General features: G+C 42.1%; 1 protein-coding gene across 1 annotated transcript; it reads left to right on the forward strand.

Moving 5' to 3' along the window:
* Positions 1 to 4,428: 4,428 nt before the first annotated feature.
* Positions 4,429 to 10,297, forward strand: GPR78 (G protein-coupled receptor 78). Its single transcript, XM_040556636.1, has 3 exons — positions 4,429 to 5,293; positions 5,757 to 5,870; positions 9,685 to 10,297. Exons 1-3 carry the CDS (start codon positions 4,626 to 4,628, stop codon positions 9,920 to 9,922), a joined length of 1,020 nt encoding a protein of 339 aa, XP_040412570.1. The 5' UTR covers positions 4,429 to 4,625; the 3' UTR covers positions 9,923 to 10,297.
* The last annotated feature ends 2,125 nt before the right edge of the window (positions 10,298 to 12,422 follow it).

A 12,422-nucleotide genomic window follows, 5' to 3' on the forward strand; every position in this document is an offset into this window, starting at 1 on the left:
ATTTTTCTGCTCGGTCGAACAGCATATTTTTTTGTGTTCACAATTTTTCATTGTACTCTAGGAAAAAAAAATCAAGCAAGTTTTATTACAAAACTGAATATTGCAATCCAGAATTCTCATTTTACCTGCTGCCTTATATCGTGGAACAGAAAGACAAAACAAATTGGTGGGAGAAAGAGGAAATATGGACACATACCCGTACATATTCATTTTTAGAATTATATCTCATCTGAAATTGATTTGAATTCTGTGAATATTTTGCTGTTTTTCTTTCATCCTTCAGGGCCTGTGTACTTCCATTTCCATTATGAAACATCAAGAACTGGTTATTCTTGGGGTATTTTTATGTTTTTCTTCAAATCTTGACACCATCCTCAAAAATCAAATATTTTCTGCTTGAAGTATTTTGAGATCAGTTTTTGTAGACTCTAGGAATATGTCTGGAAGGTTTCTGCAAGCATGTAGCTTTAATGCAGCTGCAAGATTGTCTGTTGAAGTGTGAGATTCCTCACTGTAATATTTAAGCAATTTTCAAGTAATTTCAGTCTGCAAAACTGCTTCATGGTTGAACCTCATATTTCTTTTGTTCTTCTCCCTTCCAAGGTAGTTATGATAAAAAAAGAAAAAAAAAATCATGCCTTTTTTTTTTTCCTCTCTGAAATGTAGGTGTCTATAGGAGGAATGTGCAGATCTTTCAGTTTGCTTTTATTCCATATTAGGAAGATCCTTATGACAAAGTTATTCCACAGGTGCCTACTGGAATTCTGCCATGGGAACAGAGTAACAGAATTGTATTAGAATGATGAGTCAGGCTTTGCATCTTTTCTGAAGAGACTAACAGCATGTCAGTTATTATATTACTACTATCTGCTTGCTTATTTGTCTTATTGTTCCATCGAGAATGAAAACTGCGTTACTCTAGCAGATAATGATGCCCTCCCTGCTTGCTCAAAGACCCAATAGTTCAAATCGTAATAATGCAAGACTCTGAAAAGAAAGGAGGAATAAAAAAAAATGAAAAATGGAATAAGAAAGTAGAATATTAGTTTGCTGCTGAGTCTTGATAGACCAAAGGACATTAGCTTCACTAAAACTTCACTAGCTAAAACTAATGCGGCAACAATACCACAACTGCTACTATTCTGGTGATGAGAAGGTATTTCCCTGTGCTTATTGGGAACTATGAGTACCAAAACTGTTTATAGAACATGCTGAAAAATCTCCTGGCTATTAACCAGTTTTGCTCACTTTTGAAATGGATCACTTTTTAGTGAGTGGCCTACAAGTGAAAAGCCTTGATCTTAACATCAGTTCTGTGAGTCATTCCATTTCCCCCTATATTGGTTAATATAATTTAATTTCCCTCTCTTCACCTGTCATAAGACAAGCTGGGGGAAAGAGTTGTTCTTCTCCATACTTGCAAATTATTCAATGTAATTTTTTGAGATCTTCTTCTATCATGGTGTTTTCTTAAAATTAGAACCAAATTAAATGTGTTCCTAGCCATTGCAGAATACATTGATTAGAACTGAATTATGCTCAGTTGTGATCTGCATTGGAATTTGCATGACACATCTCTCCTGGAGTGAAACTGAAAGGGAATTTGAATCATCTCCCATCCCTTTCCAATGAATACAGTCCATTAACCATTAAATCCAATAAGTTGTGGTCAATATTTAGAACAGATAAATGTGTAGATTTAATGAATGATGTAGCTATTAGAGTAAAAGTCTCAAGTACTCTACCTAATCTGTGCTAACTGAAAAGACCATGTCTATTAAAGAATAATTAACTGCACACACTTTTTTTTTTTTTTTTTCCTTTTCTTATTTATATTATAGCAGTCTCCAGAGTCCTCGGTTTCAATCAAGACATCTTCCTTGATTATGCAAGTAAATACTGTAAGATCTTGGTTGGGAGAATATGTGTTCACTTTGATCTACATGAGCATTTCCAGTGATTTAGGTTTACATATATCTGCTTATATGCATAGAGGTAGCATGGATATATGTGATTTCAGGAGCTAAGGTGGCAGATACTTACTTTTGCAAACCCACAGTGGGTTTGCAAACCTTCTGGACTCACATGGTTGGCTATTTTCAGACTGAACATTAGACTGAAAGGAAGCTCATATGGAGTGTTTTTGGTTGCTTCCCCTAAATGCAAACACAGGCCCCACATCCCACAGGAAGTCATGCATGTTTAACTTTGCAGGTTGACAAAGGACCACTGGTAACAAAGGGGGAAATCTAACAATGTCACCTCCACTGGGTTATTTGGGCCCAGGATATTGTTAGAGGGGATTATACTACATGCTGCTTCACTGTACATACAATTTTATTTATTTATTTATTTGTTTTCCTGGTTTTCTGCTTCTTGGCACCATTTTTTTTCATATTTTTGATGTATTCTTTTTTCCATTTGTTTTCAGAAACAATTAACTCTTTAACTGAAAAGGAAGCATTAGAGAAATTTTATGTGTTTGTATGTGTAGAAGGGAGAGAAAAAAAAAAGAGAGAGAGAGAGAAGTTGCATTCTGTCTGGATCCAACAGGAAATAACTTCTCAGGTAGCTATCACAGTAAGAGAACAACACATCTAGGTTGGCTCTGTGATGATATAAAATAGCATCTACCCCACCTGACACCACTGCACAGGCAGCCTCTATTCCCATATGGCTAACATAAAAGCTCCATAACTTTATGATAGTATTAAATGAAAGGGAGGTCAGAGGTGGGTTCTTACGAGTGGGACTCTTAAGAACTGCTGATATGGGAGAGGGATCAATTGCAAAACCTCTGCATGGATATAGCTAGCTTCTGCCATGATGGTTCAGTCCTTTCTGATCCTTTGTGTAGTGTTTGGCTCTGCAGTGTTGTTTTCCTGATGATAGAAATGAAACAGATGAACTCTGAGAGAACTATCATGCTTTTATAGATTTTTTTCTGAAATGCTCACACAGATATATATTGGATTTTTGTTTGTCAAGCATAAGCACTCTCAATGTATCTGCTCTTTTGTAACTTTGGAAATGATGGCTTTCTGATCAGAGAAAACATTCATTTTCTTTCCATCCTGAGGAATAATACAGTACTGGTTCTCTTCCAAATAACACATCTCATGTCTTGATGCTATGCTCTTTCATTAAGACATATAACTTACCATAGCAACCTTTTCAATTAGGGCCAGATCCAAAACTTATAACTGCTGTTGGAAAAAACATACTGCCTGCAGGCTTTTTCAAGCAGTTCTGTGTACAGTTATTCACACAGTGGTCACACTTGCGTGACAAGATTACATTGTAGGGACAATATACACAATACAGCATTTCCTTAGGATATTAACAGTCATTTTGGATAGAGAGTGAGCTACCTTTTTCATGCCAGTTCTGGCAATCAACTGTAAAATATGACAGTGATTGGACATGGCAGCTTATTTCTGTACCGGTGTTTTGATGCAACAAAACATTTTTTTGCTTTCATTTGTAAGACAAAGACTTACAGTATCTGGGCATTAGCTACGATGCACCTTCCTGGCAGGTACAGAGGAAGAATTTCTAGAATCCTTCATGCCTCTCTTTTCAGCTTTTCCACAGTCTGATAAAGCAGGTTTCTTACCATCTCACTGCCCTGCTAATGTGTTGTTGTAAATGGAAAACGGTAAGAGAAAGACGTTAGTTTTCCACAGGATGTGCCAGCACCACTCTAATGTGGGCACTTGTTCAGTCATTTGGGGCTTTAAGAGTGTGAGTCCAAGCTGCCAAAGCGAAGTCTTTAGCCAAGCAACTTCTTTCCCGGTGTTGCTGGCTGATGGGGAAAACGTGAATACCCGGAGGGTGATTGTAAATCCTTCAGGATCTATGAAATAAAGGGGAAAAGGGACAGGACAAGTAATCGGGTGGAAGGGGGACGTTCCAAGGGACACAGACCCTAGCTTTTTTACAGGTTCCCGAACTGCCGGATCCAGCCGGTGCATCAGGGTGTGCTCGGCACAGCGCAGCGCTTCAACTCCCACCAACCCCTCTCCAGCTCCGACCCTTCCTGAGCTGCGCACTAGCGGAAAGTTGGGCTTCCTACTGCTTTCTCCTGCGGCCCGCGAGTGGCTCAGCCCGATTCCGCGATCCCTGGCTGAGCGCTCCTCCTCTGCGCATGAGTCGCGGCGGGAGGCTCCGCGCCTGGGCTATTTCAGGGGCTGGGCACCGGGGGAAGATGCTCAGTGCCTGAAGGGGGCCGTGCCGTGCCCACGGGTGCTGCGGCGGCGGCTGGAAGCCAGGAGCCGTCGGGGCAGAGGCGGCTGCAGCACCGCGGACAGCGCACAGCGAGCTCCGCTCCGAGCCTCCGACTCCGCCGCCCCGCCGCGCCCCGGCCCCGCTGCCCCGGCTCCGGCTCGACGCCGCCCCGGACCCCGGTGCCTCCGCTCCGGACCCCGGTGCCGCTGCCCCCGTGCCCCGGCCCCTTGCTAGCAGGGTCCCCCCGGTGCTCTCCCCCTCTCCTCCGTCCCCGCTCGCTCCCCGTTCCCCCCGGCACCATGCGCGGACGGCTGCGGGCGGCGGCTTGCGAGGCTGCGGTGCCGGCTCGGATGCCCCCTTCCTCCTGCCCTCGCCCGCTCCAGGCGACCCGCTGAGAGATGGACTTGGCAGGCGTGCTGCTGGCGTTGCTCCTCGTGCTGGTGCTAGTCGTCTCCCTGCTCTCCAACCTCCTGGTGCTGCTATGCTTCGTCTACAGTACGGAGATCCGCAAGCAGGTCGCCGGGGTTTTCCTGGTGAACTTATCCTTTTGCAACCTGCTCCTCACCGTCCTGAACATGCCTTTCACCCTGCTGGGGATCCTGAGGAACCAGCAGCCCCTCGGGGGCTGCGTCTGCAAAGCGGTGGGTTTCCTGGAAACTTTCCTCACTTCCAACACGATGCTGAGCATGGCAGCGCTCAGCATCGACAAGTGGATTGCCGTGGTGTTCCCCTTGAGCTACACCAGCAAGATGCGGTATAAGGACGCTGTGATACTGATGGGCTACTCGTGGCTCCACTCCCTCACCTTCCCCTTGGTATCCTTATTTTACTCGTGGGTAGATTACAGCAGCGTTTATGCCTCTTGCACCTTGCACCTGAAGGAAGAGACGGAGCGGAGACGCTTTACGGTGTTCACCATCGTCTTTCACTCCACCAGCTTCATGCTGTCGCTGGTGATCTTGTGTTTCACCTATTTAAAGGTGTTGAAAGTTGCTCGGTTCCACTGCAAGCGGATAGACATTATTACCATGCAGACTCTGGTTTTGCTGGTGGACATCCATCCCAGGTAAGGGGCGCGTGTTCGCATTCACAGCCGCGGGGCTCTTGCGGTGGGTACCCCAGGGCAGAGGGGATGCTCTGCCTCCCCGGCACCCTTTCGTGCTCTCCTGCCTGCCCCGGCTGCCCGGCGAGCCCTCCCGCCTCTAGCTTCAGGCGCTGCTTACAGTGCCAGAAGTCGGTGCTTTGTGCCTTTGTAGCCTGCTTCCTTTAAATCCTAGTCCCAGCCTGCGGGTGGGCTCTCAGTGGCCCGAGGTCCCTGCACCAGGGAGCCGCTTTTGGGGTGAGGGCTGCGCTCCTATTCCCCGGGGGCTGCCCTCCTCCGGGGCTGGGGCCGGGGCTGCCCTGCCCTGCCCTACCCGGGACAGCGGCTCCCGGCCGGGGGCGCTTCCCTTCCCCTCTCCGCTGACTCCGGAGATCTCCACTCGTCGCCCCTTGCCTTAACCCATCGACCCTCTTTTTTCCCTTTGCAGTGTGAAGCAGCGCTGTCTCAACGAGCAGAAACGGAGGAGGCAGCGGGCTACCAAGAAAATCAGTATTTTTATAGGGTCGTTCGTGATCTGTTTTGGTCCTTACATTATCACCAGGTTAGTATCTCCTGCCTGCTGGGGTGGGCTGGGGGACATCCCGAGACACCCGTGTGCCCTCTGATGTGAGGATGCTGGTGCCGCGGGAGGGGGGGAAGGGTACGACTAATTTGGGGCTTGCAGAGCCCGACGGAGACCTGGGGCCGGTAGTGAGAGCACACACTCGCACGCTCTCACATGCACGCGCACACAGGCGCGCGCACACGCACACACAGGCGCGCACACACGCGCACGCCCAGCCCGCTGCGCTGGGAGCCCCGGCGGGCTCTGGTTCTCCTCTCCTCCTTGCTGCCAGCTCTGGGAGCCTCTGCCAAGAGCAAGAGGCTTTTAGGACAAGTACCAGGAATTAATTACACGCCAGTGGGAGATGAAAGCAGTTTAAAACACTCGCCACCCCTCCTTATTAGCACAACCCAAGCAACAGAGGGGAAAGCAGACCGCTTTTTCTGATTAGCTCCTTTTTTTTTAAGGCATAAGGCCAAGGTTGCTGCTGTTGGAAGCTGAGGTGACATAATTTAAATTTATCCAGGCTGATAATTTGGCAGATAAGCTTTTTGTCTGGAAACATTAATGTCTGTGAATATATTGCTAATGGTGCAGCATGGACTTGTGATGAGGTGTGAGAGTTAGCTCCCAGCAAAACCAATAATTAGACTTTAAGAATGTATAACCACGCTTCTAAACTGTTCAGAATCATTTGCATCCACTCTGGTGGTCTGCACCTTTTAAAAGAGTCATATATCATTCTTATTCTGTACTTGTATAGTCCTTATACAATATATGGTTATCATTTTTAAAGCTTGAATAAATCAGTGAGCTGGAAGTCAACATAACTATTGCGAATTGCAGCACTTCAGCCTTTTGTCTCTAAATTAAAATGGGCTACAACTTTCAAAAGTGATTTTTTAATTTATTTTTTAATGGTCACCATTCAACAGTGCTTTCAAATGCCTTTGGAGAGAACCAGCTTCTGCTCAGGAAGGTGTACTAGTCTTTGCAAAACCACCCTGGTGAAGGCTTTCCCGTTGGCTTCCAAGTTTGCCAGGGTCTGCAGCCACACCAGCTTATCAAAACTGGCCAGCTTTAGCCCAATGAACTTACACAGTCATATACACATAGGTCATTTACAATCATCATTATTACCCTTTTCTTACATGGGTAGTGGGACAGATTGAGGCCAGAGCACAAACATGACAATGTTTTTTAACCTTTAGGATGACATTTCTTTCAGTTCCCATTTAGATGTTAAACGGGATTCCTGTCTGATTACCTGGATAACTGCATTTTTTTTCTGCAGTTAAAAGGATTATTACAAATATTAACATTACAGCACAGAGTTAAAAGGTTAATTGATCAGTGTTCAGTACATTCTGAGTCATTTTCTATTCACTTTGGCCATAATCAGGATATAATTGTATTGAACAAAGTGGATTTTGCCATCTTCTTTCCATTTGAATATTACCAGGCTCAGCAAATTCCAGCATCACTTTTTTTTTTTTTTTTTTTTTTTCGGGGTGGAGATATTTCTTACACACTTCTAAAATAATTCTTTATAAAGTTCTAAAATAAAAGTGACTTACTTCTTCAGACCTTGCATTTGGCAAAAGTGAGATGGTACATTTTCTATGTGTGACAAATGGGTACTGCATGTGTCAACAGGGAGAAGGCAGCGGCTTGGTTTATATAAATGTGCATGGCAAGGTACAGCTTCTGCCTCAGTCATGAGGACCAAGAGGGTTCGGTGACTGCAAAATGGGAAGCATTTGGGGAGGACATCCTGGAGGCCCTTTGCCTCAAAGGCAAGACAGTGTCCAGGCAGCACTAAATAGGAAGTGGTAGAAGCAGTAAGGTTGGAGGATTTGCTGTCTTTCCACTTCTCCATTCTTATTCCATTTTTAGTGCGGTTGTGTTGAACCAATCTGTACGGAGGCACTGGGAGAGATCTCATCCCCTGTTTTCTTGCTCTTTGGCCTGGTGACTCAGGTTGTGTTGTGAGCTCAGTGTTTTCTCCTCATTTCAGAAATGTGAATGAGATTATGATCATTAGCAATATATTCATCTGTTCACTAAAAGCCAACAGATGAATTTCATCTTTGCTGTAACATCACTGAAATCAAGAAAATTACACTAAGATGCATCCAGGTGGATATTTATAAGGCTGAACCCTTTTGTCCAGGCCTTTTATCTTGTTAAAATCTGAGTGACTTATTTTTTTTTCCCCCTGTTGGCTTCAATGCAATTACATTTGGACCCATAATACATTAAAGTGGACACATAGTAATACATCTATTTTCATAACTGAAAGATATCTTACTCTGCTTATTTGGTGTGTTTATAAAAATGTCAGTCATGTAAATATCAAGTGTATATTTCCTGTATTATGATGATCCGCAGGAACGGATAAACTAAGAAACCATGTAACAAATGTCATTTATTATACATTTATTTATTTCTTACGTTCTGTGTCTGAAATATTCATTTATTCCTCATGTTTCCTTCATGTGCTCTCTGTTTTGAAATCACTGGAATTTTCCAAGCAGCTTCCAGCAGGAGTCATCTCATTCTTAAATGTGCTTGCCATGGGAATTATTTTATTTTTATTAATTCAAATGAGAAATTTTCCTTATAAAGTTCAACTTCTTGTTGCAAAGTTCAGTTCTAGCATTGGTAAGTCAGCTTTTCTATGCAGAGAGATTGGAACAGCTTCAAAATTCAACACCCTGCAAGTTGGGAGCTCTGCACATTGGAAAGAGGCCAAAAGTTTCTTCAAGCCTTGAGAAAGCTTCAGAGCTCACATTTTCAAACTGTGATGTTTTAGGGTACAGAAAAGGGATATTTTATCTCATGGTGATTTTTTTTTTCCCTTCTGGAATTAATATAACAAAATAGCATATTCTTGCACTTGCAAAAGGTTTCACAAAAGACAACAAAAACTTCTTGCCCTGTTCCTTCCACCTTCCTGGAGAGTTTGTCCAATCTAGATAAGCTGTATGCCAGACACTTGCTGGAATAGTCTGAAGGTTTGCTCTCACTTCTGTGGAAAAAAACGTTTAACCTAGTTGCAGTTTCTCCGCCCATGATTAATGGACCAATCTCAGCTGAGGTGCTGAGACCACTAATCATCCGTGAAGCACAGGCCAGGAGACACAGGTCTGGAGACAGCTGGCTGGTCATATAATGATGACAAAAGTGTTGTCTCCTTGTTTTCTTTGGCCAAAATATCAGCCAGACAAATACACACAGAAACTTCCACAGGTAAGTCAATGCTGTAGTAGATGCTACTTACCCAAAACCTCTACACAGGCTGGCAGATACGACAGTATGTAAGGGAGACCCACAGCTTCCAGAAGCAGCAAACTTGTTCCACGGGTGTTATGCCCAAATGTTTCAAATGTCACTAGGCAGCTACATTTAGGCAACTGAGATGAGTGAGTCCAGATCCCCCAAGCTGCCTCAAGCTTGCTGAGGGAGAGGGGTAATGGATTATTTTGACCACTGTCACTTACCAGCACAACTCTATATATTCAGAAAATGTAGCAATAATCTGCAGTACTTTCTTTTCTCTAATGTATGGGAGCATTAACATTGAAAACACACTTTTTCCCTCTTTCTATAGAGGTAATTATTATTGTTTCCCAGTGGCCTTGTTACAACAGTTCCCTTTATTGAATTCAAGGAGGGCCCTTCTTCTGCAGGGACCATGTACTATATGAAAATAAGTGTTACTTTAATGTTTCATGAAGCATGAGTTGAGCACTGGACTCAGTGTGAATATAACACTCAAGCGTTTCCATCTCTCTTTAATGTTTAACAGGTTGATAGAGCTCCTTCCTTTTGTTACCATAAACTACTACTGGGGAATTATAAGCAAGTGCCTCACCTACAGTAAGGCTGCATCAGATCCATTTGTTTACTCACTTTTACGTCAACAGTATAAAAAAGTTCTGATCAACATCGTCAATAGGATACTTAAGAGGGATCTGTATCCATCATCAGGGTACAACAGCTCTCTCGACACTGAAAATGATTACTGCTTGCACAGAACAAACTAACAACATGGTAAGCATTCCCCTTCGAATGAGACAGGCCTCTGACACGGCTGGAAAGCTGCCTTTTCCCTCTCATGCTGACAGTGATGACAGTGTCTGCAGGGTGTGGAAGCTGCATTAAAGAAATGCAACGTCTTTGTGGACTTTCCTGAAAGGCTCTTCCCTCATCTGCAGCTAGTGCGATGTAAGGTAAGGCCTTGCCCCTGAGTGAATGGAGTAGGCTTGAGGGGCTTAAGAGAGCTTTTGGAGGCTTTAGAGAAGCTTAGAGGGAGCTTTTAATATTTTGAGTCTGAAGACTTGGTATTTCTCGGAGCATCCTGCATCAGATGTAATAACGCACCGTCTTCTGGGACCACAGGAATCCCCAGCTTGGAAGAAGAGGTCCAGAGTCCTCCGTGCTGTGCATGTCCCTTGGCAGCCCTGGATCTGTCCTGTTAGTTTTGAACATTAAAATTAAATCTTTTAATTGATTGATTAATTGTATTGGTGCCTCAAGTGAGTGATATGGGTCAGCACTTTGAATCTGAGATTGTTATTATTATTATTCTTTATTACTAGGCATTATGATTGTAACATAGCCTTTAGGAAGTGGTACATATATTTGATATGCCAGTATTCTATCAAGCATAACCAAAGTCCACATATCTGAGTTACTACTATTTAGCACTTCAGTGGTATGTGATAACAATAATTGCAGCAACAGTAACACAGGCATATATGGAGTTTAGTTAAATAGTACTGTAGTTCCATCACTGAGCTAGTCCTATTCAAACAAGCTTTTATTGAGGGAAAAGAAAAAAAAAAAGACCAGTTAGACAGTAGAAGTGACAATACCACTGTGTTTAAGATATATTACTTCAGAAGCTATCTGGTTTCAAAACAGGCTAAAATATGTTAATTCTTTTTAAGGAATATACAATGTGTAAAGTATTTCATGCATTGGCTATATTTGGTGGATTGTAATAATATTGTATTCTTTTACATTGATCAATTAATCTGATGATTTTAACAGATACCAAGATTTGTCTGAGAGATGATATAACAAACCTGCTGCCAAATGCCCAGAAACACAAAGCTGCTTTATTATTATACGTATTTTTCTCTTTTATTTATTTTTAAATTTAAACAGGCTTTGGAAAAAAAAAAAAAAAGTAGGAATTATTTTTGAACAATGTTCTTTTGATTATATAAAACACGATTCAAAATATTCTATGGCATTCAATAAGCTACTATTTTCTAATCTAGTACATAAAGGGAAAATTAAAGTAATTCTAAGATATATTTAAGAAAAGAGAAGACATTAAAGAACATTTATTTTTTATGTAACAATGAATTTGACCCTATTAAGCACTGAGAAGACTCTTTCTGGTCAAACTAAGTATATAAGCATGTGATTAGGTACAAATATAATTTCCTTTGAAGTTAATTGTTCTGTTCCCATGCTGAAAATTAAGTAGATGCTTAACTGTTTTGTAAAATCAGTGTTTCAGTAGTCAGCACATGGAGAGAGGGTTGTTCCCACTGTCCTCAACATGGAAAAAAGAGAGCACCTTATTTCAATCCCATTGAAGTCAAGGAAAGGTGATGATGTGTAACAAATACAATGTTCTCTTATCTCCTGCTTTTAATCTCCGAGGCCTTTCTGAAGCTATTTATTTTTTATTTATTATTTTGCCATGTGAGTACCTTAGGCCTCTGTGCTTTGCATCTATAATTCTGCCTGTGTTTAAATTGAATGTATTATAATGGTTTTGTCTTCTTAGTAAAGTATTTGTACTCTCTCCAATTTTGTGTAAATACAGTATTTCAGAAAAAAAAAATTGTATATGGAATCTTTCCAGTTCTACTATCTTCCTGTCTGTCTCCACATGCCTCCCCACTCTGTCTTGCTGCAAGAAGAGCCTGATGCTCCTGTCTTTCACGTTAGCTTCAGCATAAGGACCAAACATCTCTGCAGGGGGCAAGGGGAATGCTAATTTTTCAGTGAGAGTCAACTTTGATAGTCTACAGCACAGTGTGGAAGCATGAGTTTGATGATACCCACAATTTTTATCTGATCTTTAGTTTCCTAAAGAAAATGTTGCTCACTTTAAGAAAAGAATGTTACATATAGTTAAATATATTAAACTATCACTTCCAACACACACAAATGAAACAAAAAACATCTTTTTCAGTATCAACAAAATAGTAGATGAGAGAAAATATAATGATAATCTTCTAAATCTATTACATCAATAAACCTCTAAAGCATAAACCAAAGCCACATTTTAAAGGTATAAACCAGAACATAGTTAAACTGTAACATCTGCTGTTAAGTTAATTAATGAAGCTGATTCATGCCAGTTGAGGGTGTTGCCATGCACACACTTCACAATACAACTCAATCTTGCATTGAACATTTCTGGAGGTGCTTAGGTCTAGACAAAAAAAAAAAAATCTCAAGCTTGCTGCATGTTACTGAATGTCTTTTAGATTTAATTTCCATGAAAAATTAGGAAGCTGA

Source organism: Cygnus olor, chromosome 4 (genome assembly GCF_009769625.2).
Source record: "Cygnus olor isolate bCygOlo1 chromosome 4, bCygOlo1.pri.v2, whole genome shotgun sequence".
Taxonomy (NCBI): Eukaryota; Metazoa; Chordata; class Aves; order Anseriformes; family Anatidae; genus Cygnus; species Cygnus olor.

What these genes read in the sequence shown, in the direction of transcription:
- GPR78 (XM_040556636.1), top strand. Translation starts at nt 4,626, where the DNA reads ATGGACTTGGCAGGCGTGCTGCTGGCGTTGCTCCTCGTGCTGGTGCTA. An exon ending in CTGGTGGACATCCATCCCAG is followed by an intron (nt 5,294 to 5,756) that starts GTAAGGGGCGCG and finishes TTCCCTTTGCAG; the next exon opens with TGTGAAGCAGCGCTGTCTCA. An exon ending in GGTCCTTACATTATCACCAG is followed by an intron (nt 5,871 to 9,684) that starts GTTAGTATCTCC and finishes AATGTTTAACAG; the next exon opens with GTTGATAGAGCTCCTTCCTT.